This window comes from Monodelphis domestica, chromosome 7, assembly GCF_027887165.1.
Source record: "Monodelphis domestica isolate mMonDom1 chromosome 7, mMonDom1.pri, whole genome shotgun sequence".
NCBI classification, from domain to species: Eukaryota; Metazoa; Chordata; class Mammalia; order Didelphimorphia; family Didelphidae; genus Monodelphis; species Monodelphis domestica.
In genome coordinates, this window is record NC_077233.1 from 113,795,726 (window position 1) to 113,822,338 (window position 26,613).

Genomic DNA, 26,613 nt, shown 5'->3' on the forward strand with positions numbered 1-26,613 from the left:
TGATACTTTGTACCCCTCATATGTCTGACCGTGTTTAGCCACTTATTAGAGTATTTATATGTGTAATTAAATTTTCCCTAACTATTTTTTAAACTTTTTGAGGATAAGGATAAAAATTGATCATCTTTCTATTTTCCATATTGCCTAGCCCAGTGTCTTGAACATAGTAGATGATCAGTCTGAATGGAAAGGCGTTGAATCTATATACTCTTCTCATTGTGTGATCTGTACATGCAGAGACTCAGGGATTTTAAAAGTTTTAAAACAAAAGAATTGAAAGTCCTTTACAAATTGATAATGCAATATCTTTCATTATAATAGAGATTTTTGTCATTAATTGTTGTAATAGAAAAATACTTCTGAACTCCAGTAAAAAGCTTTTCAATTCACCTTAAAGCCATGGATTCTTGGCTTGTATGTTTGTGGGATTGCTTTAATTTACAAGGCAATTGATTATGATGTCACCAGAAAGAAATGGGCCACAAGGGGGAAACTTCCCAATATTAATACTTTCAAGGAAAATATTTTATATCTACTTTTAAGAAAATATTATTTATACTGTATAATATGAAGTTTCCAGTATCTGTCTATATTTTTTGAAGGGCCTCTTTAAAGAAATAATCTATTCATAATTGAAATTCTCCAGGCAAATCAGATATCAACATTTTCAACAGAACAGGTAATTAATTAGTTTGTATTTTAAATTGAAGGTCATCCTGTTATTGATTTCTGTGGGAACAGGAATCAAGAATATCTCGTTTAAAATGATCTGCAATGGGGGCTGAGATGTTCCTAGGTGCTATCTGGGGTCTCATTGAGCAGTCACTGGACAATGTCAAATACCAATCAGAGTGGAGCTCGCTGTGAGAGAAAGAAACATCATAAGGTGTTGGTTTATTTCCAAAACTGCAGAGAAGAGCTGAACTTGAGGAAAGACCAGAGATTAACAGTTTGTTTTACAGTTAAGTCAGGTATTTCAAGTCAAGTGACTGGTGCAGCTTGTAACGAGGCATCTGTAAGTGTGTCAGGAAGACGTTGGTATGCCATGTTCAAGAAGGTCTGTGTCAACACAGCTGTGACTTACCACTTTTAGAAACCTCTCCTCTGGGAATTAGATAGAATATCTTTAATACCAGGGAGGGGAGCTGAGGGAAAAGGGGTTTAGGGAGGGGAAGAGGAGGAGGAAAAAGGAGGGTGTATCCTTTTAGATGCTATTATTTTCATAAAACACCCTTTGGTTCATCTTTGCCAGAAAGTCTCTCGTGTTTAAAAAAACAACAACAACAAACAACAACAACAAACAAATTCTCTTTGTCAGGTTGTTTTTGAGCAATTATTTTCCCCTTCACTGGGTTTATGTTTTCTGAAAATGGTAATGTAAACTAACATAAGCTGAGTGGGTAGCATACATTTGTACTTTAAAAAATAGAATAAACATTTGATTTGAGATGGGCAAACCTCAAAACTTGAGGTAGAAAACTTTAAGCAGATTCTCCTGTTTGGTTCAAAATAAAATGCTAAAAAATTGTTTCCCATTTTAAATTTCTTAAGTCTATTGCTGCAGCTCTTTCTGGGTTGACATATTTTATAAAGGCATGACAGTGGCAGCCAGCATCTGTATTAAACCTTAACATTCCAGAGAACTACCAGAAGTTGTTTTTTTATGAGCTTTAAAGTGTGTCCATCCCTAACAAAATGTCAAGTTTAAGCGTGTCATTTTGCCATAGTCACAATTGGCTTCCTTTAATGAAAAAACAACAACAAAAATAACTGTCTAAAGCCCGCCCCTAATATAAGCAGTGCGTGCAGAAAATGCCTAGTTTGTCAAAGAGTCATTTCTCTGACCTATCGTTGCTTGCCCTCTGTTCCCTGTAGGTCAGATCTGTTGGTGATGAATCAGTGTTTAGATGGATGCCTCCCCTCTCACCCCATCCCCCACCCCACCCCTGCACTGGCCATATTTAATTTGAACACTGTGAAAATGTCAAACTCTTTTTTCAACTGCTTTCTAAGTGCTCAAGTCATAGATGGCCTTTTCCCCCATCTGTGCCATAATCCACTATATTACCAAGTACACACCTCAGTAGTATAGCTGAGTGTCAAGAACACTTATATTGTGATTTCACCCCGATGTCTCAAAACCTTAAAGTGAGAGATATATGTAGATGTGTGTATATGTAATATATATATATACACATATACTATTATTCTAAAACAAGGAGAGGGTCTGTGATCTGTTTTTTAAAGGGGAGACTAAGAGGTGATGAATCCAGGCTAATTTTGATAAAATGTTCTGCTTTGGGGCAAAAGGTATATATAAAAGTTTCCAGAATGCAATGTCTACCCTTTTTCAAGTTTAGATGACTCTGTAGTCTTCATCCTCTACTCCAGTTAATAAACTATCCTTGTCTAAGCCATGCATCTCCCAGATGGAACTAGACGGACCAGTCAGCATCTCAAAGGTCACCATGAAGCGATTCATCAGATCACACTGCCCTTTGTTTCTCAGTTATGATTCTACTACTTGTAGCAGTTAACTGGATTTATTAAACTTGGTTAACTATCTCAAAATACCAATGTGTTTTTTTTTCCCCTTTAAAAAATACCTAAAGATGCTTCTTTGGAGGGTAGACATAAGATAGAGACGAGGTCCTCCTCACCTTTTCATTTCAGCAGGGTGGGAAACCCCTGTTGTGCAGTTTTCATATCCACTGATGCTAATTGGAATGCCATCAGATTCTTGGTCTGGGGTGTCTGGGGCCCCAAGGAGTCCAGGGATTTAACCCATGGCCTCACAGGTAATGAAGCCAGGTCTATGTGACTTCAAGCCCAGCCATCCATCTATAATACTGCATGTATGTTCTATTGCCTTTTGCCTTTTTGTTGTGGGGAAAAAATATAATGTTAGAGTCACCAAAAATTATGATGTGAAAAGATCTTGGATGGTTACCTATAGTTAAAGCACTTTGGCCAAAGGATGATCAGTAGGTAGTTTTATATCAGTCACTCACCTCTCTGAAGCTCAGTTTCCCATCAACAAGGTAAAGAAAAGAAAACACAATTTCCCTTAGGATAGCTAGGAGGAAAATTCTTACATCTTCAGTATAAATTTTTATAAAATAGTTTGTTTTCTTAGAATTCTCTTGTATTCTGAATATTCTGAATATTCTCTTAAATATTAGAATTAATTTTTAAAAGTTCTTCAGTGTATTAGGTTAGCTTGAAAGCTGGTCTTTCAGCATCTGTATAAAGTTTGGTTGTTATGAATTGCTTTATTCGAAAAGCCTTATTTTATTTGACTGTGTTTTATCACAAATGGAAAATTAGATGATTTAACGACTTGATGTCATAACTATACACAAATCTATATTAATATAAATAAAAATATGTGTGTGAGTGTGTGTGTCAATACAAGGAGAAGTTTTTGACTTGTTGACTTTGATGGGGGGAGGGGGGTCATTTTTGTAAAATCCTGGTAAATCTTCATAGAATGTAGCCATTACTTCGAATTTTAATTCATAGCTCACATTTCTGTAATGCTTTAGATTTTATAAAGGGCTTTCTCACAAGAACCTTCTGATGTAATTATTGAAATAACATTTCTAAGTCAGGGTCAGAGCTATAGATGGGTATGGTCAAGCCATTTGAGGCTTATTCTAGACATACTAAAGATTAAAGCAGGTTTACATTGTGACTGCTTTCCCTGAAGATTGCATACTTAAACTGATTTTCTGACACAAGGATTTTCTGGCTGGGCTTTCTATATACATATTGCATTGTTTGGGGGTCTCACCTAAGTAAGATGAGTTAAAGCCCAGTGTAATGAGGTCCTTAGGCATTTCACTTGGCTGTTTGTTTGAGACAAATTACACATCCCTCAAATATATAATCTTAACTCCTCAGATTTTTTTAAAACTTTGATTGAATTGGCAGTGTAATTTAGGCATTTTATTTAGTCTCCATTAATATTAGAAATGGAAAAAATGAAATGCAATTGGAAATATCTTTCTTTTACCTTAGAATCTTCTAATAGGTCAGTTTCTGTCTTGCCAGCAAGGTGTGCAATTCAAGACATAATGGTTATCCTTATCAACAAATAGGAGTCAAATCCATGCAGATTTATGGCAGAAATTTAAAAAGCCAGTGTAACCAAACAGGATTATTTGGAATGCCAATCAGGAAAGCCCAGAAGTCCAAACCTGTACAAGGTGATTATATTGAGAATTTGTTCTTGTATTCTGGTCCCCACCCCCATCCCTTATCCCCAACATAATGTTATAGGAAGGCAATTTGTTACCAAAAGATACATGTATTGACAACTCCTCCCCCCAAACCTCCAACCCCCAATACTGTTCATTTCATGAGGTGACCCAGTCTCTGAATTCTTCACTTTTTTAAATGCATGTAAATTTAATTTTAATTAGACCTTTACAATTTTAATACTGAAACTAAACAGAAATGAAAAAGATGCTGAAAGTTAATATAACCCAAATCAACCATATTCAGATAATTCCCCTGATCTTCATAAAACCCCCCAAGCCCCTCCTCCCCAATTAAATGACCAGTTTCCAGTGATATCAACAAAATGTTGATGATCCATTTTAAAAAATTATTATCCTTCACAGGATTCTTTGCACTTGCATTTCTTAGTCTTTCTTCGCCCTGCCACACAGCTGTCACTGGTGTAGGAAAAGGATTGGGGGGAGGGGAGGAGGAAGCCCTGTTCAAATCGTGTCACGTAGCACTAATTCATCTGCTCTCATTAGAGTGAGCGAGGGACAGCAGTGATGGCCAAGAGCTGCACTCCACACATGACACACGAACAGTTTGGGGAATAGAAAATTGCTTTCTCAGGAAGCCCAGCCAATTAAGGACTTGACCATATTGAATGTCAAGTGTTAATTTAGGTTTTTCTTCATTTTCCCAGTAGTAATGCGGGTCCTGTGATGAGCAAATACATGTCAAGTAAAAGTTGATTGCATGAAGGACCTGGGTATTATATGTCACTGACAAGTCACAAATGTACTCTAGTCTTTTAACCCTTTAGGTGAGTCTGGGGGGGGGGGTGGAGTGGTGGGAGGGAGAAGAGGATTAACTGTACTATAATGATAAGAATAGATAGCTTCTATTAGGGGGCAGTCTGGATGGGACAGACAGGAATAATTCATGCAAAAAACAAGGACCAGGGTGACTTCCTACTGGGGAGAAACAAATAGTGTACTCTTCTAAAACGTAAATATGTGATTCCTTAGCTTTTTACACATACATATCCAGTGTATTTCATTCTGCCTCCTATGGTTTTATGAAAGAGGAAAATAAGCTACTTTATCATCATGAAATGGGAAACTCCTCTAAGATAATTTTCTGCTTTAGAAGAAATAAAGCGTTCATTAAATAATTATATTATTTTAGGCATATTGACCCTTTTGGTCCAGGGTAGCTATAGTAATTACTACTGAAGATTTTGCAATTGGAGTGTCTAATCAAAATTAAATATACATTTAAAAAATTAAACTCTCTAGAACAAAGAACCTTGTGGGGAAAAAAAAAACACAAAAAATCCTACCTAAGAGAACTCTTGTTTTCTGTCATGAGTATTTCTGTGAGAACGTGTTTAACCCAAAGAAACTTATGGAAGGTCCACTGTCATCTTTCATTTTTATCTTCTGCTCCATAATGGAAGGAAGAGACTTGAGGTTCAGTGAGTGAGGTAACTTTCACATGTACTAAATGTAGAGCATTACCCATCATGTATAGCATCTCATTTCCATTCATCAGCATGTATTTACATATGAATGTCTTGAAAATAAGAGAATGTCTGTTTCTGTTTCAGTTGTAGGACTGGCAAGAGAAATGCCCATAGAGTTTAGGCATCAATGTGTAGCACAAATAATTGAAAAATGTTCAGAAGCATGAACCTTAGGACACTTAAAAAGTTGTCCTTTTTTTTTTCTTTCAAAGTAGAACAACTGTTTCTATGCTTTCCACATAATCCTTGAAAATGAGATCTAAATTCAATTGCTTTATTGAAACTTATTCCCTTTTTGTTCTGATATTTGTCATGTTAGACTTTGATTTTGCTTATTTTTTTGAGAAACTTTTTTTTGACTTGAGAAACTGTTTTGTTAGCAATGATTATATCTCAAGTCTACATTTAAGAAACAAAAATATCTTTGTTTTTCAGAATGCTGTATGTCTGTCATGCTTTCAAGACAGTTATAGTTAGTAAAATGAGTGTTTTTTATTAGATTTGGTGTGATAATCAAGGGTACTGTCCATATATCAAAAATTAACTATCAAGGCAGAATTAGTAATCAATTTCCAGACATTGAATTTGAATTTTAACAGGAATCCATTTAATTGGACTCATGTTTGTGAGAAGTGTCTATCAGCTTTCTTTACTGACTTCCTTCCTTGTTAATCAACTAAATAAAATGAGCCTCACTTTCCCCTCCTCTTCCTATGTTTTGATAGTGTTTTTAGAACTCATATTGCATTCAGAACATTTTAATTACAATCTAGTTGTTAGTAATAGTAACTTCTCTTCCTTTGGATATGCCAAAGGTCTTCTTTAAGTTTCTGTAAAGTAAATTCTAATGTTGGTAACTGGCTGCTGATTCAAGTTTTTCCCTCTCTTCTTTGTCGTTTTTGATGGATGGTACCTAATGCAATCAACGACAACCCCCCCCCACCTTGAACCCCCCCCCTTTAGTTGCTTTTTTAGAAAGACCTTTGGCTTTCCCTTTTTCCTCTCACCTCTCCCCTCCCTTCCAATACACACACCTCCCTGTCACCCCCATTTATGCCCCCCAGTACTAGAGAGAAGAGTAAAAAAGAATCACTACACAGGACAAGCTTTTTCTAAACCTCTATTTCCCAATGGTTAAGCAGAAGATGCCTCCCTTTGCTCATGTTTTTGATAAATTTAAGAAGTCAAATCGCTGACACAGATGGATAATCCAAGTGTATAGGGTGAAGAGTTATAAATTAACACATTATTCCCTCTTAATGTGAAATACTTGAGAATGCATTTTCTCAGTCCCCTGACATCTACCCAGTGAGGGCTCGCATTGTACTTTTCAAGTGGCATTGATTTGTTAAAGCGCTGAATTAGCATCTCAGGCCAGCTGCCTGTTCCACTGTGGTGTTCTTGGGCTCCTATTCTCTTTCCTTTTCCTTCTCTCACTCACTTTTTCTCTATGTGACTCTGCATCCTTCTGCCTCTTCCTCATCCTATTCTTTTTCTTCCATTTTTTCTTCCCCTGTGTCTTCCTGTTTTCTTTACCTGATCTCTCATGCTAATTGCCTTCTCAAGCTGTCTCTCTCTCTGTTTCCTTCATTGTCATTCTTCCACACTCCTTCCTTCCCTCTTTCCTCCTTTCTGTCTTGGCCACACACACAGGTTTTGAGTCTGCATTTACCTTTACTTCTCTCTTCCCCTCCATAGAATGTTGTCTTAGCTAATCCTGGCACACCAAATGGGACCTTGTAGAGTAAAATAAGGTAACATGTGTTCATATATATATATAACCATTCAAATGTTTCTTGGACTCTCTGGGTTGATAAGAGAATCCATTTTTTTTTCTTTTTGGTGTCAAGAAAGTAATAAGAGGTTTTAATTGTATAGATTTTTCATATACCTAGTAGCACAAATGAAATGAGAGTAAATGAAGCTTCTGTGGAAGAGAAATTTAACTAAAGTTTGAAAAGATTTCTTTTGGTTAAAGGATCAGTAAAATCATCCATTGGCACAGGTTCATTAGTTCTCAATCAAAGCATTAATGAATGGATATTTCTGTTATACTTTGGGATTTTAAAAACACTTTATAGGTATATTTGATTAATTGTGTTTTTAAATGCTATAAGTATTTTCTTCCTTTTTCTCTTCCTAGTAATATTTCTTTTTTTCTGGGTTAGACTTAATATATTTGTAGCAGAATACAAAAATTACTTGTAATAATAAAGACTATTAATTGTGAAATTGATCATTGAACTTTATTGAAAACAAGTAAATGCTATTTTAATACTGATAATTATTAATCATGGAGAAGTCAAAATAATAATAGTAGACATTGTGTAAGTGCTTTAATATTTATAAAATAAATGCTTTATACATTTGTGTTCTTTTTTTTTTTAGATTGTCACCAAAATTCTCTAAGATTGGTTCCTTAGGTATTATAATACTTTTTCAAGTGAGGAAACTGAGGCTCATAGAGTCTATATGTGCTCTAAGGTAACAGCCAATGAGTGATAAAGGCAGGGCAGGTGTTTCTTAATAGAAAGTCTAAAAGTCTAACTCTTTTTACTACATTCTTTTCCCTCTCAAAAAAAAATACTTTACAAATGTCAGGCACACTTGCTAATTCTTAATTGTTTTAGGAATTTTTTTTCTAAAACTGAACCCACTATGTTTTGACATGAACAGAAATATGCCTTCTAGTACTCTTTAATAGAAAATTTCCCTTTTTTTCTCATGTGCACCATGGGACTTTAAAAAATTATCCTCACTAGCAATGCATGACTGTATGACCTGAATAAATGCTTAATATGAGTTTACCTGACTTTAAAAAAATATATATCTGAATTTCTCCATTCTTGCATAACTTAAGAACATCATTATTTGAAGCTGTCACTTAATATTGATTTTAATGATCTTCATCACATTGAGTTTAAATTCTATTTACATTTGTGTGTTTGTATGACATATATATTGGTTTCCTAATTGAGGACTTCTCAATCTAAAATTATCATGACCCATCTGAGAAGAAGAGTATCTTCTTAAGTCTTCATAATGTCTAATTAAAGGAAAAGAAAGTGGGAGTTAAGGTTAATTCCAATTCCTGAGCCTCAAAAATTGAAGCTTAAAGAGGACAATTCAGTTTTATTTTTATGTGCATATTAGCTTGTTAAGCAATTCTCCCCAGGACCACAAAATAAATATGTCCTACTGTGTTAGTATTACATAAACATGAGACACCCTGGTGAAGTATGCCTGATATGGTATGTATGCAGATGTATTTATCTCTGTTAAGTTATTATAACAGAAGTGCACCGAACCACTGGAGATTAATTGAATCATCCAGGTGATAGTTTCAGTTTGGGGAAAGGGAGTGGGAGTTGTGATAGGGTTGCCCATAGTTCATTTGGCAGAACCCAAAATATAAGGAATGCCCTTGGGGAAGAGGGAAGAGCTACTTGATGCTTTGGGGTTAAAAAGCTGAATGAATGAGAGGGCCTGCCATGAAAAAGAGGAATTGAAACAGTGGGGTATAAAATTGACAGAGACAATTTGCTTAATGATATGTATGAACATAAAAGAAAGTAAGTTTTGTAAGGCTCTTTTGATTTTGATGAGTGAGGAATTGGACTGGGGAAGGCCACTTTGTCCCTGGGCCTCTTTGAGTATTACTAATTAAAAATAATTCTCCATGACTTCCATAATAGAATCAGAGTTTAAATGGATTATATATGTCAAATCTAGTCCAACTCCCTCATTTTACAGGTCAGGAAATTGAGGCTCAGGTTAAGGGTGTTGTCTAAAGTTAGTAATGCCTTCTCCTGTTAGTTCCATGCTCTTTTCACTAGACCATGTTAAATGGGCTTTTTTTTTTCCTATCAAATACATGAGGCATTAAAATAATAATCACCAATTAAGAAAAAATATTTACAAAATACAATAGAAATAGCCTTCCTTGTCTCTTGTTTTCTTTTGCTCTTATTTTCTTTTGCTCTGCCTTTATTATTTTCTGATGTATTCTGAAGGAAGAAAAACTCTTGGTGAGCAATAAATAAATTATTAAATCTGAAGTTCATGGGATTCAGCTTTTCCTCACCTATTTACCTTGTACCCCAGCTGACTAGCTACTGAAAATGCTAAGCGTAGATATTTTACTACTCAACACCTTTGACTTTTCCCCCCTAAAGTTCCCGGGAGAAATCAAAGCGATATTTATTTTTGTGTTGTATGTGTGTGTATGTGTTTCTAAAGAAAATATAAATTAAATGCTACTAGAATTCAAAAGTACTGTCAGCTTTGATAAGTAGTCCCCTAAGCAAACTGTTTTGTCAGTAATCATAACCTAATTACTGAATGCAAATGAAAAGATTTTTTTTTTAAATAAAGGAAGGGGGAAAAAAATAAAAGCAATCTCTCTATTTCAAGCAGACAACTTTTTGAGTAGTGGTCATATAATTTTTTTTTTTAAAAAAGGGCTGTTGGCAAGAAGCCCAAAATGCCTGTTGAGACAGAGCAAGCCAAATTAGTTGGAACACTGGACTCGCTCGCCCCAGTGTTGTGACTGCAGAAGTTCCAAAGTGACACATGCATCACAAGCCTAATCACAATGCTTGAGGGGGGGTGGGGTCAGGGGTCACGGTGAAGAGCAGGGTGTTGCTGGATCAGGCTGAGGAAGCAGAGGTGGCCCCCTCCGGGCTCCCTGTGTGGGTCTGCCTGTACTCCTTTCCCGTCAGAGCTGGCCCAGCTCGGCCAAAAAGAGCCGGTTCCTTGGCAAAGCTTAATGGCAAGATGATGTAGTCTGTTGTGACTAGTGCATTCCTTTCAGGTTAAACTAGGGAAATGGCATTGTGTTAAAATTCCAAGCATGAATGTTTTATTGCCACAAGTGCATTTAGCCCTCCAGGGGAGTGTGTGTGGCGAGAGTGGGGAAGGAGGAGGAGGAGGAGGAGGAGGAGGAGGGGGAGGAGGGGGGACTTAGAGACTCAGGAACTATCAGAAGAACACTTCCCTTGGAAAATTTTACCCACCAGCGTGAAGCTGATTTGCTGTGATAGTCACTTAGAAGGGTTTCGCTTTTCCTAAACTGTGGCTGTTTAAAGTCTCGCAGTCTGGACAATTAACAGCTGAAGAAAATATGACAAGACACACGCAAAGAGGTTGGGAGATAGAGAGGAGGAATGTGCCGGGACCGAGCTGAGTTGCCTTCTTGTGTAAACTGCCAGATGAACCCCCTCCCCCAGCCTCCTTCCCTCCTTCCCAGAGCTGTGTTTTGCTGTCTGCTGAAGGCCAGGAGTGATCTGTTAACTGTACACCACTGACTGGGAGGCCAAAGCAGCTCATGGTACTGTATGTTACCATTACTACTCCCTCATTCCTTTTTTTTTTTAACATTTTTTTTAGCCATCTCTTTATAATAATGGTTTATTTTAGGAAGAGAGATTCCGTTTAGGAATCAAAAGAACTGACTGGGGAGGAAAAAAAAATCCAAAAAACCCAACCAAACTTGAATTTGCTACTTTGGTGGGGGTGGGGGCCATTCTGATGAGCTAAGCAGACCCATCTAATTGAGTTGAAGCCAAAGAGTTCTAGGGTGATTTAAGAAAAAAAAGTCAAGCATTCTAGAAATAGGACAGTTTTTAAAAGATGCAAGTCATGTGGGTGTGTGGTCCTTGTAAAGGAACTTTGTTGTGAAACCACATTAGCATTTTCATGTTTTTAGGATTTTTTAGACCTTGAGATTGTTCCTGGAGGCATTACATAATGGGTTTCCCCCCTCCTTCCCAAATGCAATTTTGCCAGTTTCACCATGTGCTTATGCATATAATATAGATATTATATATTTCTTCTCTCTCCCTCCCCCCTGTCTCTCCACACACATATATACTTCTCTCTCTCTCTCTCTCTCTCTCTCTCTCTCTCTCTCTCTCTCTCTCTCTCACACACACACACACACACACATGTTTCTCTTTCTTTTTTCCTCTACAGACATCTTTCTCTTTCTTTATCTCTATATATACATATATATATATACACAAATATATACTTCTTTTTTTCTCTCTCTGCACACGTTTCTTTATCTCTCCACATATATTTCTCTTTCTTTCTCTCTCTCCAGACACATTTAATTCTCTTTCTTTCTCTCTCTCTCTCTCTCTCTCTATACACATACATATATATATTTCTTATCCACACACACATATTTCTCTTTCTATATATATATATATATCTACACACATAGTTCTCCTTTCTCTATATACACATATATTTCTCTTTTCTTTCTTTCTATATATACACACACATATTTCTTTTTCTTCTCTATACACACCTATATTTCTCTTTCTCTTTATATATATACACATACATATATTTCTCTTTCTTTTTCTCTCTCTACATACACATGTATATTTCTTACTTTCTCTCTCCACATCCATATATATTCCTTTCTCTCTTTCATTCTCTATATACATACACGTATATATATATTTCTCTCTTATATATACACATCTATATTATCTCAATCCATGTGTCTCTTTTAAAGGCTTGGACTAATATGATTCTCATGGGTTTTTCTTTTTTGTGATTGTTTATGTGAAATATATAGTTACATCTTACTGCAGAAAAGAAAAAAAAAGTAGTTCTGGGTACTGAAATTTAATGCTTTTTAGTCTTTTAGATTAGACATAAGGAATGTAGTATGCATAGTTTTACCTGGTTGTTCTAAATTGCATGCCTACTGTCATGTGTTATGTTTATGCCATTCAGAGGGAGGAGATAGATAAAAGTTTTCTGATGGTATGTGTTTATACTTAAAGAGTCTAGCATATTTTAATGATACAGACTGAAAATATAGGCTATGTTAGCTTGAGTGCTCCTTAACTTGCCTTTTATTGTAGAACTATCTTTTTGTATCATCAGCTTCAAATTGGAATTCTTTTCTAAGTTTATATACAGATCAGTGTTCTTGTTCATTCATTTTTTTATTACGTAAGAGTTTTATGTTGATATCTGAAAAAATTAGACAAGTATTAATTGTAACAAAAATAGTTTTTAAAGCATGTTACACAATGTAACATCTCCATTGATGAAAAAGAAGGTTTTTCTTTTTTTTCAAATGAGATGTCAGAATTGAAAATGTTATGCAATGTTGGGCCAAGTTGGGAACAGAAACCATAATAGAAAAATAAATAGGCAACTTTGCTGCTTACTCTAATATTTGATGAGATGAAGAGTGATTCACAAAGGTTTGGATTTGTGATTTATTCATTTCTATAAAAAGCGTGATTTTGTCAGATAAACATAACTTTTATCTGATTAGTGTTATGTTTATAGTGGTTTTAACAATTATATTGACAAAGACTATGGAAGGTCATAAAATCAACAGCAATCAGCTCTATCTAAAATTATGATTCATATATTGACTTTGCCCTTCCAATTTTAGATGAGTTCATTAACATCTTCTTTAGATGTTATAGTAGATATACTTTAAACATATTTTCCTGCTCTACATTCTTGAGTGTATATGTATTTTCCAATTTGAAAGTCATAAACTTTAGAATGTTTTTCTTAGAATAATTAAAATGTATATATGCCTATTTATCATTGTTTTTAATATGTTTATACTTTCTAACTTATAGAACAATTAGATAGTTGTACACAATTAAGAAAATGGTGGAATGGATTAGCTGAGAAATATTCTGAAAGTATATTTTGTCATAACATTCACAGTAATAGCAGATTATAAGTAGTTTTCTTAGTTGTAACTCACTTCTACCATTCAAACTAATTCTTCTTTTAGACTTCTAGAGGCACAGGGAATTTCAGTCATTCTTCCAGAACAAGACAAATGTATTTCTTTGTGATATGTTTTCCAAGAAAACTTCTTATTGCTAAGCATGTTTATTAGATTAACATGTTATTGAGATAATATTTGTCAAAGGCATTTAGTACATAGTAGCTATAAATTATTATTTTCTCATCTTTAAAAAGTTCATTAACATGTTCCTTACTGTTCTTACTGTTATTTGGGTTGACCCATATATCTCTTTGTTTCTTCCACCGATGAAAATTTAAGTCCCTTGAAAAATAACTTACATAGCCAAAGAAGAATCGAGATAGAATTTTTTTTTGTTATAGAAGCATTAAAATATTTATTGAGGTACATATGGCATTGGTTAATGTTAAGTTGCCATCATGAATGAACTTTTTGGAGGGTGTATCAGACTGCCAACTGATAAGATTGTTTGCTTCACTGCCATGGAACAGGATATGAACTTCATGAGGGCAGGAACCACTAACTAATCTTGTCTAAGTTTTATACCTCCCCTCATTGGTCTTTACGCGTTTCCCAAATGGTTTTTGGATGAATGGATGAGTGAATGAATACTGTTAGAGCAATAAAGTCTATACCAATAAAGTTTTTTTTTAATTATGACTAAAGAGTCTAAAAAACATAGACAACACAGGAAAAATAATTGCCAAATTAGAGACATTTTCATTTTCAGTGCTAATTTACTTATTTAAATTTAATTTAGATTACTTCATTACAATATTGATATCTGACAAAAAATGACATTGCCTCTTACATGGAGTCTTGTTTCTCAGATTTTTTCCCCTATCTTCACTCAACTGAATTTGTCTTAATAGTTGATTTAAAGTCCTGATTCATTGTGGTGCCATCACGTAAATATTTGTCCTGTAGTACTCATCTAATATAATGGAAAGAACTTCTGATTTAAAGTCAGAAGACCTGAATTTGAGTCTTGATTTCACTCCATGATGAAAATTGAGTAAGTTTTTGTATCAGTTTTCTGTGCCTATAAAATGGTGATAGAAGTAATTACTAAAATCTTCCCTGTCTTACAAGATTATTCTGGGAATCTTTATATAATGTAGAGAACTTTTTTTTTTAACCCTTACCAATTGGTTCTAAGGCAGAAGAGCAGTAACAGCTAGGCAGTGAGGGTTAATTGATTTGCCCAGGGTGGTCACTCAGCTAGGAAATGTCTGAGGTCAGATTTGAAACTGTCTCTATGCTTGGCTCTCAATCCATTGAGCCACTCATCCGCTTCCAAAGATTTTGGGTTCTAATTCCCAGCTCTGTTATTTAATACCTATGACACTGGAAAATTCATTCTCATCTTTGGGTCTCAAATTCCTAACTTGTAAAGGAAGTTGGATTAGATATCTCTTTATATCCCTTCCTGATCTTCATCTTTTTTCTCAGAGACAATGTATATAAATCCCTTTGAAATGACAAAGTCACACATGAATGAGTGAGTTACTGATGTTGATTTTTTTAAAATTAGTATAAAGTAAAAGAATAATAGTCAAGAATCTTGGATTTGACTTCTAGTTCTATCTAGAATGATGACATGTCATCATTCCTCATCTATTGCTTGATGGTCAGACCCTGTTTTTGTGTCTACTGGAGGTAATTGGCTGATAGTTGGAATTTGAAATCATAATGATTTTCATCTCCCTCCTGCCCCCAAATGTTTGGTATTTGATGTGCAAAGGAAGTTATAGAAATTATACCTTTACAGCTGTAATTACTTCATGTACCTTTTCACATGGAGATATTCAGGATATAGATTTTGTTAAATATAACATTGAAATTACCTGATTGTAGAAAAAGCCTGAAAAACCAAAGGACATTTTTGTGACTAACTAATTTATGCAGATAATAACCCCAGGTGAAAAAATTAAAAACAGTTCTTAGATGTATATAATTGTATAGCACATCTGTAAATCATATTTAACTATAAGATTGGAGAATAGTTTCAACCTTTAATTTAATTTATTTTAATTTTGTTACCCCAAACCTGTTTTCTTTCTTTTCCTCTTCCCTACTTCATTGAAAATGAAAAACAAAAAATTCATTGCAACAAATATACATACACAAACAAAATAAATTGAATCATTGACTGTGTCCACTGTGTTATTCTGAATCCACAGTCTATTATCTCATTGCCAAGAGGTGTATATCATAACTTCATCATTTGTCTTCTGGAATTGGAGATGGTCATTGTGCTGATAAAAGTTTTAATAGCTTTCAAAGTTTTTTTAAAAATTGTGTTGTTATTTTAATAAATTATCCTGGTTCTGTTCACTTCACTTCACATCAGTTCACAGAAATCTTTTCACTTTTCTTGTAAATAATCTTTTTTTCCATTATTAATAGCATAATATAATTTTATTGCATTAATGTAACAAGATTTGTTCAGCTATTCCTCAGCTGATCTACTTGTTCATAATCTCTAGTGTTTAGTCACTACAAAAATGAGCTGCAACAAATAACTTTGTATATAGGATCTTTTCCAAATTGCTTTTCAGAATGATTATTAGACTTATTCTTAGTGCCACTAACAATGGATCAGTGTGCCTAGTTTCTCACAGTCTCTCCTACAATGTAATTTTCATTTCTTTTTTCGTCATTTTTGTTAACCTGATACTTAGAATTTTTAAAATTCTCATTCCCCTAATTATTTGTGATCTGGACCATTTTCTTTTTATTCGTCTATAGAGAACCTGAATTTCTTCCATTGAGAACTGCCTGTTTATGTCTATCAATCATTTATGAATTGCAAAATAGCTTCTCTTTCTTTTTTTAATATTTTATTTTCCCACTATTACATATTAAATTTTTCTTTAACATTCATTTAAAACATTTTTTAATTCCAAATTTTTTCTCTTCATTCTCTCCCCTCTCCCTGTTTAGTAGTCTGATATAGATTTTATATGTGCTCTACATGTAAAACATTTTTTATATTAGTCATTTTTACTTTTATACTTATTTTTTATTTCTTTATTAATATAATTTATTTACAAGTGTCTCAGCCAACTCCCTTCCTTGTATCATAAAAGGTAATATCTAGAAGACAAATACATACATATAAATATATAAACATATATATGTATGTATATATAAATTGCATTTTCCAGTTTATTCTCTGGAGGTAACATTCCCAAGTTATTCAGGTATTAAGTCTGTAGTTCTATACAATGTTCTTGGTTCTAATAATTTTGTTATTATCCCATGTGTTTTGTTTCCAAGTTTTTTTTTTTTTCATTTTTAAACCCTTACCTTCTATCGTAGAATCAATACTGTGTATTGGTTCTCAGGCAGAAGAGTGGTAAGGGTGTAGCAAGTTACATTAAGTGACTTGCCCAGGGTCACACAGCTAGGAAGTATCTCAGGCCAGATTTGAACTCAAGACCTCTTGACTCTTGGCTTGCCTCTCAGTCCTCAGAGCAACCTAGTTGTTGTCCCCTCTAAGTTTGAAAAAATTAGCCTGCTCATCGTTACTTATGACCCAATAGTACTATCACATTCATATACCACAAATTGTTTAACCGTTCCCCAACTAATGGGCATCCTCTCAAATTCCAGTTCTTTGCCACTGTATAGAGAACATATAGGTTCTTTTCCTTTTTCCCTGATCTCCCCAGGAAACAGACCCAGCAATGGTATTGTAACAGTTTGTAGCTCCACCAAGAGTGTATGTATTAGTGCCCCCATTTTCCCATATCCCTTCCAACATTTGTCATTTTGCCCTTTTATCATTTTAGCCAATCTCATGGGTGCAAGATGATATTTCAGAATTGTGTGGTTTGCATTTCTCTAATCAGTAGTAGTTGAGAGCATTTTTTCATATACCTATTTATGGCTTTGATTTCTTTCTCTAAAAATGGTCTCTTTGTATTTTTTGCCCATTTATCATTTGGGGGATGGCTCGTATTTCTTTTAAATTTGACAAAGTTCTCTGTTTTTAGATATGATATCTCTATCTTTGAGGCTGTCTATAAAAATTTCCCCCAGATATTAGTAAAAAAATGCAATGTCAAAAAATAAAAAGCGAAATGCATTTAGACTTCATTTTCCCACAACATTTTTTTCACATGCCATTTTTTCATCGCATATATTTGGGGGTAAAAGGGATATAGAAGGAGTGTTGAATTTAAGTTTAGATTTTTCTTAGTATTTATTGGGAATCATGGTCAGAGATCCTTTATTGACATTTTTACTGGAAGTTAATAAGCTTTAGTCCACTTTACTTTCACTTGGCACCTGTTCTTAAAAGGGCACCACTGAATCCTTCATATTTTGCATTAAAAATATTTGACTCTTTTAGATAAAAATACTAGAACCAATCTTGCAGAAGTTTATTTCCTGGACAAGTAAAATGAGGGTGGAGAGAAATTTCTTCTCTCTCACTCTTCACTGAGAATCAATCATTGAGCAGCATAATTCTAAAATCTTATGTGGCTTTTGGGCACTTTATGAACCTTTTTATGATAAGCCAGCAGCAAAGGCACTGATTGAATTAATACATTTCCCTGAATAGCATTTCTTTTATATTCTCCTCCCCCTGTGATGCATTCTTTTTGTTAAGGATCTTCTCCTTTCCTGCATATAGTATTTATGTCACATATGTATGGTGTCATTTCATCATTGTCTACTTTAGAAGAAATCTTGTGAAAGCTTCATTTTAAAAAGAAGAAATATTTTACCATGTTTCTGGCAAGTCAGATGTCTTTAAAAAAATTCTATATTTTATATAGCTCCCTAATTGTGTACTGAGTGTTCAGAGATGATTAGTACATCTGGTGTGAGGGCTTACTGAGTCCTTTTCAGGGCTACTTTCTTCCTTTGGTGTCCAACTGCCAGTCAGCTCTCACCTTTGGCCCCATGAAACTTAAGCATGTCCAGCAGTCACAGCCCAGTAAACCATCCAGACTGATAGGCTAAACCAGGTTGAGGGTAACCAACAGACCCAAAATCCATTGGTGAGTTGGGAGTGGGGGTTGTCTACTATAGACATGTCAACACTTCCTCTGGCAGAAGGAATGGATGAGGACAGTTTGTTCCAGCAACCATGAAGGCAGCTGAAGCAGATGTTGTGGAGCACTTTGAGTTTTGTTAGGCTTTGCAGAAGTCGAGGCCATCCCAATTCATCCCAGTCATCTTGACTTTTGTCTTGCCACCAGACTTCAATGACTCTGGCAGAGAGAGTAAGGTTGGCAAATTTGTGCAACTCTGCCTTACTTAAATCTAATTTATTTGTGAGTTTAAAGATAGTACAGTCATGCCATTTTGGTCCCACTACCAATTGTGAACTCATTGTGAGAGTGGATTTTGTTTCTTAGTTATTTACTCTGTTTTAGTGTAACTGAAGTTGACCTCTAAATTGCAATCATCAGTTTAGGGTAAAATCTGGACTGGCTAGAACTAGGAAGACTCCTTTTCAAGTAGCACCTTCAGTCATATTGGCTTTGTGCCACTGAGCAAATTATTTAAACTCTTGGTGTTCTAAGTAACTTTGTGAGACTACTAATTATAGAGAAGGTTGCAATCTGCATTGGTAGAGAGTATTTTCTTATTTAGAAGTTTTTAATACTAATAAAATCATAGGCCCATCCTTTATCTCTAAGTACACAAAGACAATGAATTTTCAAAGACTGGCTTATGATTTTATAGTCTTTAGAAAAATTGTGGAGGAGCATGTATATTTGTAATTGAACTTCCCTGCTGTGATGTTCTGGTTTTGATTTTATTGTATGTATTGATTCTGATGGTATTACTTTTGCTATATGGTTTTCTTCCAATTTCTATTGGTCTGTGATTTCACTGACTCTTTCTGAGCCAGATTTTGGGCAGGTTAGTTAACTTTCTTGGACTTTAATTTTTCCATCTTTAGTTTAGCTGTCCTTGAGTTTTAAAGGATAATCTTAATAGACATCTTAGTAGGTTCAGCTTTATAACTGGAATGGCTTGAACTCAAAAATTGGTGATGGTCCATGTGTCTTTCTGTCAAAGAACTAGCCACACTAAGTCTAGGAAGGCTCATCAGTAAACAGTTGGCTACCAGATGATCGATTTTTTTAGCCTTATTAATTCATGACAACTAATGTAGAGTTCCATGATCTGGACAGGTGGACAAAATATATCAGAGATCTCCAATATTTGAAAGTTGGAGGAATATGGTATAATAATTTCAGCTTTATATAACACATAAAGATCAAATGAGCTAAGAAAATATAAAATCACAATTCAAATAAAGTACATGGGAGTTTTTGTCCCTTCAATAATTCATCTTATTTTTAATCTGTCTGAATCCTCTATTCAATCTGTTCTGTTCCTTTGACCCCCTTCCCCTTTACATACAAACATGAATAAGTGTTGCTCATCTTCAAAATTCCTTCACTTGACTCTTCCATTCCCTTTGGAGATCATCCTATATCTCTTCTCCCTTTCATAGCCCAAACCCTAAACAGGGCCATTTTCACTTATTTACTTCCCTGGCCCCCTTGTTAAACAAAACAATTATTTAACAGTCTTTAAAACTGTCTTCTGAATCCAGTAGTCTATTGAAATGATCCTTTCCCCAATTACCAATGATTTCTTAACTGCCAAATTCAATGACTATTTCTTATTCATCTTCCCTTTCTTTCTGTGACATTGTTTTCTCTTTGTTTTTCCACCTGCCAGACAACTGCTTTGTGTTTTCCTTTTTTGTATCACCATTCCTCTCTCACTCAGGTTATGAGCATTTATTTTTCAAGACTTTGTCCATGACTCTTCTCAATGTCTTTCCTTTGGGGATCTCATCAGCTCTCATGGATCCAATTATTATCTTTGTGTAAATGTTTCTAAAATCTGTATATCAAACTGGAACCTCTCTTCTCAATTTGAGCTCTTATTGACAACTGCTTACCAGACATCTTCACCTAAGTGTCTCCTTGGGCAACTCAAATTCAGCATATGCCAAATGGAACTCATAATTCTCCTGAAACCCATCTTTCCTTCAAATATTGCCATTTCTGTTGACGATACCATTGTCCCGCTATCCAACTAGGTTTGCTGTCTTAAAATAATTTTTGAAATAGAGTTTCTCATCACCCATATCCAATGAATTGACAAGTTTTGACAATTTTATCATTTCAACATTTCTCCTATTTGTCTCTTTCCCCATAATCATACTACCTTTGTCCTCATCATCTTTACCTTGGCCTTTAGTAATAGCTAACTAATTGATCCACTCGTCTTAAGTTTGTTTCTCCTCTCCAGGCTATCTTTCACTGAGATGCTAAAGTTGATATTACTGAAACACAAATCTGACCCCCTCTTCTCAGTTCAGAAATGTTCATTGAGTCTCTTTGACACTTCTAGGATAGAATATGAAAAAGTTCTTATCCTGTCATTTAAAACCCTCAAAAATCTGGCTCTTGCCTATTTTTTCAGTTATTTCATATGCTCTCCTTCACAAATTCTACATTTAGTCCTGCTAGCTGTTCCCTATAGGAGATGTTCGATCTTTTGCCTCTTTGCCTTTTTCACGAGTGATCAATCTATCTCCCCTCCCTTGTCTGGAAAGCATTCTTTATTTATCTGCCTTTTAGGATACCTACTTTCTTTTTAAGAATAATTCAGATGCCACCTGGAGCCTTTTCTGATTTTATCTAGTTATTAGCACTCTCTCCCTCTTGAAATTACTTTGTATATAATTGTATAAGTTTTATATCTTCCTGCTCCATTGAATATATATGCTTTGAAGACAGAGACTTTACTTGTTATCTTTGTATTCCTATTTCCTTGTATACACTAGTCATTTAATTAATAATTATTCAATTGATTTCAGTTGTTGAAAATTTAAAAATTAATTCTGGACCACAGACAAAGTCATTTAATCTATTTGGGCATTAGTTTCCTGAGATATGAAATTAAATGGTTGGATTCCATGATCTCTAAGATACCATCTAGCTCTAAATCTGTGATCTTAATTTGTATTATTTGCTCATTTAAGAGATTTTTAAGCATCTTCTTTGTGTAAGACATAAGGCTAAACTGATTTTGTAGGGGGATAAAGGCATTCACAAATAACTTATATAAAGTAATATATGACATCATAGAAGTGTCATTGAAGATTTTTTTAGCAAGAAAAAGACTGAATCAAGTCTGATTTCATAGCATGAATCTTTCAGTGGAGTGTTGGATGGATTAGATAGGAAAAATAATGGAGACAGGAAGACTGGTTATGTAGCTATTACAGTGGTCCCTATCTGAGTTCTTGAAAGCCTGAAAAATGGAAAGTGATGGATGTGAAAGAGATTTCAAAAGAAAAATTTGGTAGCTAGATTGAGTGGGAGTGAGGTACAGGGAATCTTGGTTGATCTAGAGGTTTCCAATTAGGAAGCCAGAATATGATAGAATTAGGATCAAACATTCATAGGATTTAGAGGCAGATAGGACTTGAGAAATCATGGTCCAAACTTTTCTTTTTATAGATGAAGATGTGGAGGCCCAAAGAGGTTAAGTGTGTTACCTGTGGATATTTAAGGGCTAAGTAAAAGAGTTGGGATTCAAACTAAAACTTGTTTTACAAATCTAAGCTTCTTCTTCTGGGAAGTCAAGAGAATGAATTCATTTGGGAGGAAAATGAACAAATCTATTTTAGACATGTTAAATTTCTTGTCCTGACCAGGACATCAAATAGAAAGATGTTGTAGATAGTTGGAAGAGTCTGATATCATGAAAAGAATCCTCTCTACTCTGTTCTGTGTCCTAACTTTTGCACTGTAACCTCTGTGAAAGAAGGAAAGTAACATTGCATTCTTTAACCTCAATTTTCTCATCTCTAAAATATCAGCATAATAATCACTGTATTATATATAGGATCTTTAGGCTGTTATTGTAGTTATTATAAGGAAAACCTTTTGCAAACTGTACACAGATAAGGATACCTGTGACTCCACTGATATGAGGATAATGAATGTAGGTTGGTACCTTTATAGATTTTATTTTTTGTCTTAGAGAGCTAGCTGTATGGGGGCATTTAGAGGTTATGTAACTTGCCCAGAGTCACACTGTCATTATGTATTGGGAGCAGAATTTGAACTTCGGGCTTCTATGTTAAAACTATCTATAAACCTTAAAGCACTACTTAAATGTGGGTTTTTATTATTAGTAATAAGATAACAATGAAAAATGAGCCTTTCTCCTGGGGGAGAAGTTGAGACTTTGAAGAGATAAAAATTTAGAAGTTACCCCAAAGATCTAAATATGATGGAGGTGGGGTGAGTGGGTAGGCAGAAAACAAGCATTTATTAAGTGCCAGCTGTGTGCCAGGCAATAATGCTAAACACTTCACAAATATTTCACTTGATCCTACTCTATGGGGTAAATAATAGTATTTACCTTTTTTATACCCTCATTTTATGGATGAAGAAACAGAGGCAGACAGTGATTAAAGGACTCATCCAAGTCACACAGTATACACTTGAGGCCAGATTTATATTTAGATCTTCCTGCCTCTAGGTTCAGTGCTCTATCTACTGTGGCTCTCAGCTGCCGATAATATTGAAGGCAGAAGAGATTGGTGAGACCACTAAGGAGGGTGGTAAATATATAATAAGATTAAAAATATTTTATTAAGAGGATTATATGAATTTAGTTGTTGAATCAGTCACCTGACTTTTGTCATTCAGTCATTTTCAGTTGTGTCTCACTCTTTTTAATCCCATTTGGAATTTTCTTTTTTAAAAAATTTATTTATTTATTTTATTAATTTAGAATATTTTTCCATGGTTAAATGATTAATGTTTTTTCCCTCTCTTCCTCCCTTCCCCCTTCTGTAGCCAATGAGCAATTCCCATTTGGAATTTTCTTGGTAATGATATTGAAGTTGTTTGCTTTTTTTTCTTTAGCCAATTTTACAGATGAGGAACTGAGGCAAACAGGGTCAGGTGACTTGGCCAGGGTCTCATAGTTAGTGGTCTGAGGCTGGATTTGCACTCATGAAGATGAGTCTTCATGATTCCAAGTCTAGTGTTCTATCTACGGAACCATGTAGCTGCCCTATGTAGTGAGATGAAAGAAAATATTTTGTAAGAGCATTGTACAAATTTAGTAGTTGAATCCATTGAATAGTTCTATATTATTTTTGATGGCAAAGTTAGTAGATATTTTCTACATTAATAAAACCCTTCCCATTCCTTACTCCCAACTCTCCTTAGGGAAATTTTATTGGAAGAATGAAATTGTTAGTTTTTTATATGGAGGGATTGTGGGTAGTAGTGGTCATCGTGGTGGTAGTGGTGATGGTGGTGATGCTGATGCTGATGATGCTGATGATGATGGTAGAGAATTATCCTTTAAAAAAAACCCAACAACTCCTAAGTTACATAAAAAATAATTTCCTTAAATTTATCTCTTCATTAGTCCTGAGAAAGTAAGAAAGAAAATGTTGTTGGTCAGAGAGTTTTTTGTTGTTGTTATTGTTCACTTCTTGTCTTTCTCATCTAGGAGATGACTATTACAGAGTCTCAGTTGGCCTCAATTAGAGGAGTGAACATGGAATGGACTGGTGAGAGGGGTGAGGAGTGGAGGTATTCATTAAAAACTAACTACACATGCTTCCACATTTCCTCTTTTTTTGTCTTGGAGGCCTCAGCGGGCTTTGGGGAAAATTGTGCAATGCTTACTGTGACTTGTGTTTGGATCTAGCAAGTAGAGCATTAGAGGGAGTCTTATTCCTCCTTCTCTGTAATGCCAATGTTCAAGCTTCACATACAAAGAAAACCATGTTGATTCATTGATCTCCTTCTGAATGCTACATTATGGGTTTTGGCAGCATGGTAATGGCTCCCTTGGCTCCGGTGTTTACAGCGATATGAATTCCTCTGGTCTGTCGGCACAATTTGTGGCCTGCTTTCAGGCCCAGTCTCCATTGTGAGCCTAACTCATGTCAAGTGAGGGCTGTCTGCTTGTCTGGAAGAATTCACATCTCCAGAAAAGCACTTACATCTAATAATTAGCATCCACTCTGTTTTTATCACTTGAACCAAATATGGTTCCTTATTACTCTCTTTGTTGTGTGGTTTAGTATGGGTGGTCAAGCAAGTTTCTCTCTTGATGTTTCTCTGTACAAATATTACCTCTTTTTTCTCCCTTACACTTATATATACCTACAGAATAATACACTCTTTATTCTTCCGTTTTCTGCCTACATTATCCCTTTTATCTCTCCCATTTTCAGTTGTCTTCATTCCCATATTCTCTTTCCATCTTTCTCCATATATTAAATCTCCACATGTAGGACTATTTACAGAAGTGTAAATTTCTCCCATATCATTTTATAGCTCTGAATAGACTTAAAAAACCCCCCACCTCAATTTAATAAAGATAAATAGAATTCCTGATATCTGTAATTGAAGGTGACATTTATCTAACACTTTAAAGTTTTTAAAGTGATTTATATCCATGATTTCCTTTGAGCCTTATTACAATGCTGTGATATAGATAATACAAGTATTATCTTTATTTTATAGATGAAGAAATTGTGGCTCAGAAAGGCCAGGGGTCATATCTCTTGTCAAAAAGCCAATAAGTATCCAAGAAGAGATTTGAACCCAAGTTTTCCTGTCTTTAAATTCAATACTCATTTCACTGGACAACCTGTTCAGATACTTTGTGGGTTATGAAAACTTAAATAAAACATAAATCTCTGTTCTAAAGAGATAAAATTCCAGGAAATAGTGATTCTATAATAGAGGTTTAATGAGAAATGAATTTAAAGTGCAAAACTTGATAATGACATCTGCCTCTCCAAACTCTACTTTTTGATCAAATAACAAAAGAAAGGGGAAGGAAATGAATATTTATAAAATGCCTACATGTGCTAGGCTTATTTGATCCTGAAAACAATCCTGAGATTAGGTGCCATTATGTAGTTTTGAGAGGAAGAGAAGACAAACAGAAATTAAGTGACTTGCCCAGGAGGCTGGATTTGAACTCTACTCTTCCTGACTCCAGGCCCAGCCCTAATCTACTATGCATCTTAGCTGCCTTAAATAGAGAAACCAGTGAATTATTACTTAGCATACCTCAGGAACCTCTATTCATTTTATCCTTCTTTTGTTGAAGTCATCTTCCTTTTTTTCAAAACCTCTGTGGACACCAGGGGACCAAAGCTGAACTGGAACAAACCCAAGTTGCCTCATTCAATATGTCCTTGATAGCTTTAAAATGCCTTCACTTTGAATCATAAGGTTAATGTCTTTGTCTCCAAATCATTTCCGTGTAAGTGCTTTGCCAGCATATCTGGAGCTGGGAGATACCACTGTTTATGAAATGGCTTGCTTATTTGGCTCAATCTCATCCCCCCTCATCTGGCTTGACCTTTCCCAGTGTGTCACCTATGCATTGAGTCTAAACTGTGTTTCACAAACTGTTTCATATGATATGAACAGGAGTCCCATAACAACAGTTTTACACTGTTATTATAATATTCCTTTCTTAAATATTAAATATAAAATCACCCAAGGGTCAAAAAAGATAGTTTCACAATAGTTTTTGATGCAAATAGATTTTTTCTTAAAATTTCGCTATTTCCCTGATCTTATCCCCATATTTTTCCAGGGAGATAGATATCCGGTACCCCTAGATGAACATTTGTAGGTTCCATAAATATATTTTGAGCCCCCAAATATGGCCAAATTAAGTTTAGGAAATGCTTATTCAAGCTTTGGAGAAGGCTTGATATTTATGCCTTAACATATGCAAATAGTTCCCTCTCCAATTGTTTTTTTCCCCCCCTCCACTGTTTTATGCCCATTTTTGAAAATAGGAAATGGAACTAAAGGATGCCATAATCAAATTCCTTTTGTCCTCCTGGAAGCTCTGTGTATTTGTTAAATGTCTCATGTTCTTTATGTTTTTCCCCCCTTGAAGCCAGGTTTGGGAGTTTTAATTACATTTTATTGAAGAAGCCACCTAGAAAGAAGGCACTTTTAAAAATTCTTTACTTTTTAAAACTTTCTTCTCTAGCTCCCTCAAACTTCATAGCTATATAGTAGCCTTTAACTGTAGGCCTGCTGTA

At 34.9% G+C, this 26,613-nt stretch overlaps 1 protein-coding gene across 9 annotated transcripts in view; it reads left to right on the top strand.

Moving 5' to 3' along the window:
• Positions 1 to 26,613, top strand: part of BNC2 (basonuclin 2) — a 505,926-nt gene that overhangs the window by 175,587 nt on the left and 303,726 nt on the right. For 2 of the 9 annotated variants that reach the window (XM_007499606.3, XM_056805335.1), the window contains exon 1: positions 10,709 to 11,078. The exons of the other annotated variants lie outside the window; for them this stretch is intronic. In XM_007499606.3, the coding sequence (XP_007499668.1) occupies positions 11,076 to 11,078 (3 nt within the window). In that variant the 5' untranslated portion in view covers positions 10,709 to 11,075. Of the gene's footprint in view, positions 1 to 10,708; positions 11,079 to 26,613 lie in introns of those variants that run through there. 9 annotated transcript variants of the gene reach the window in all.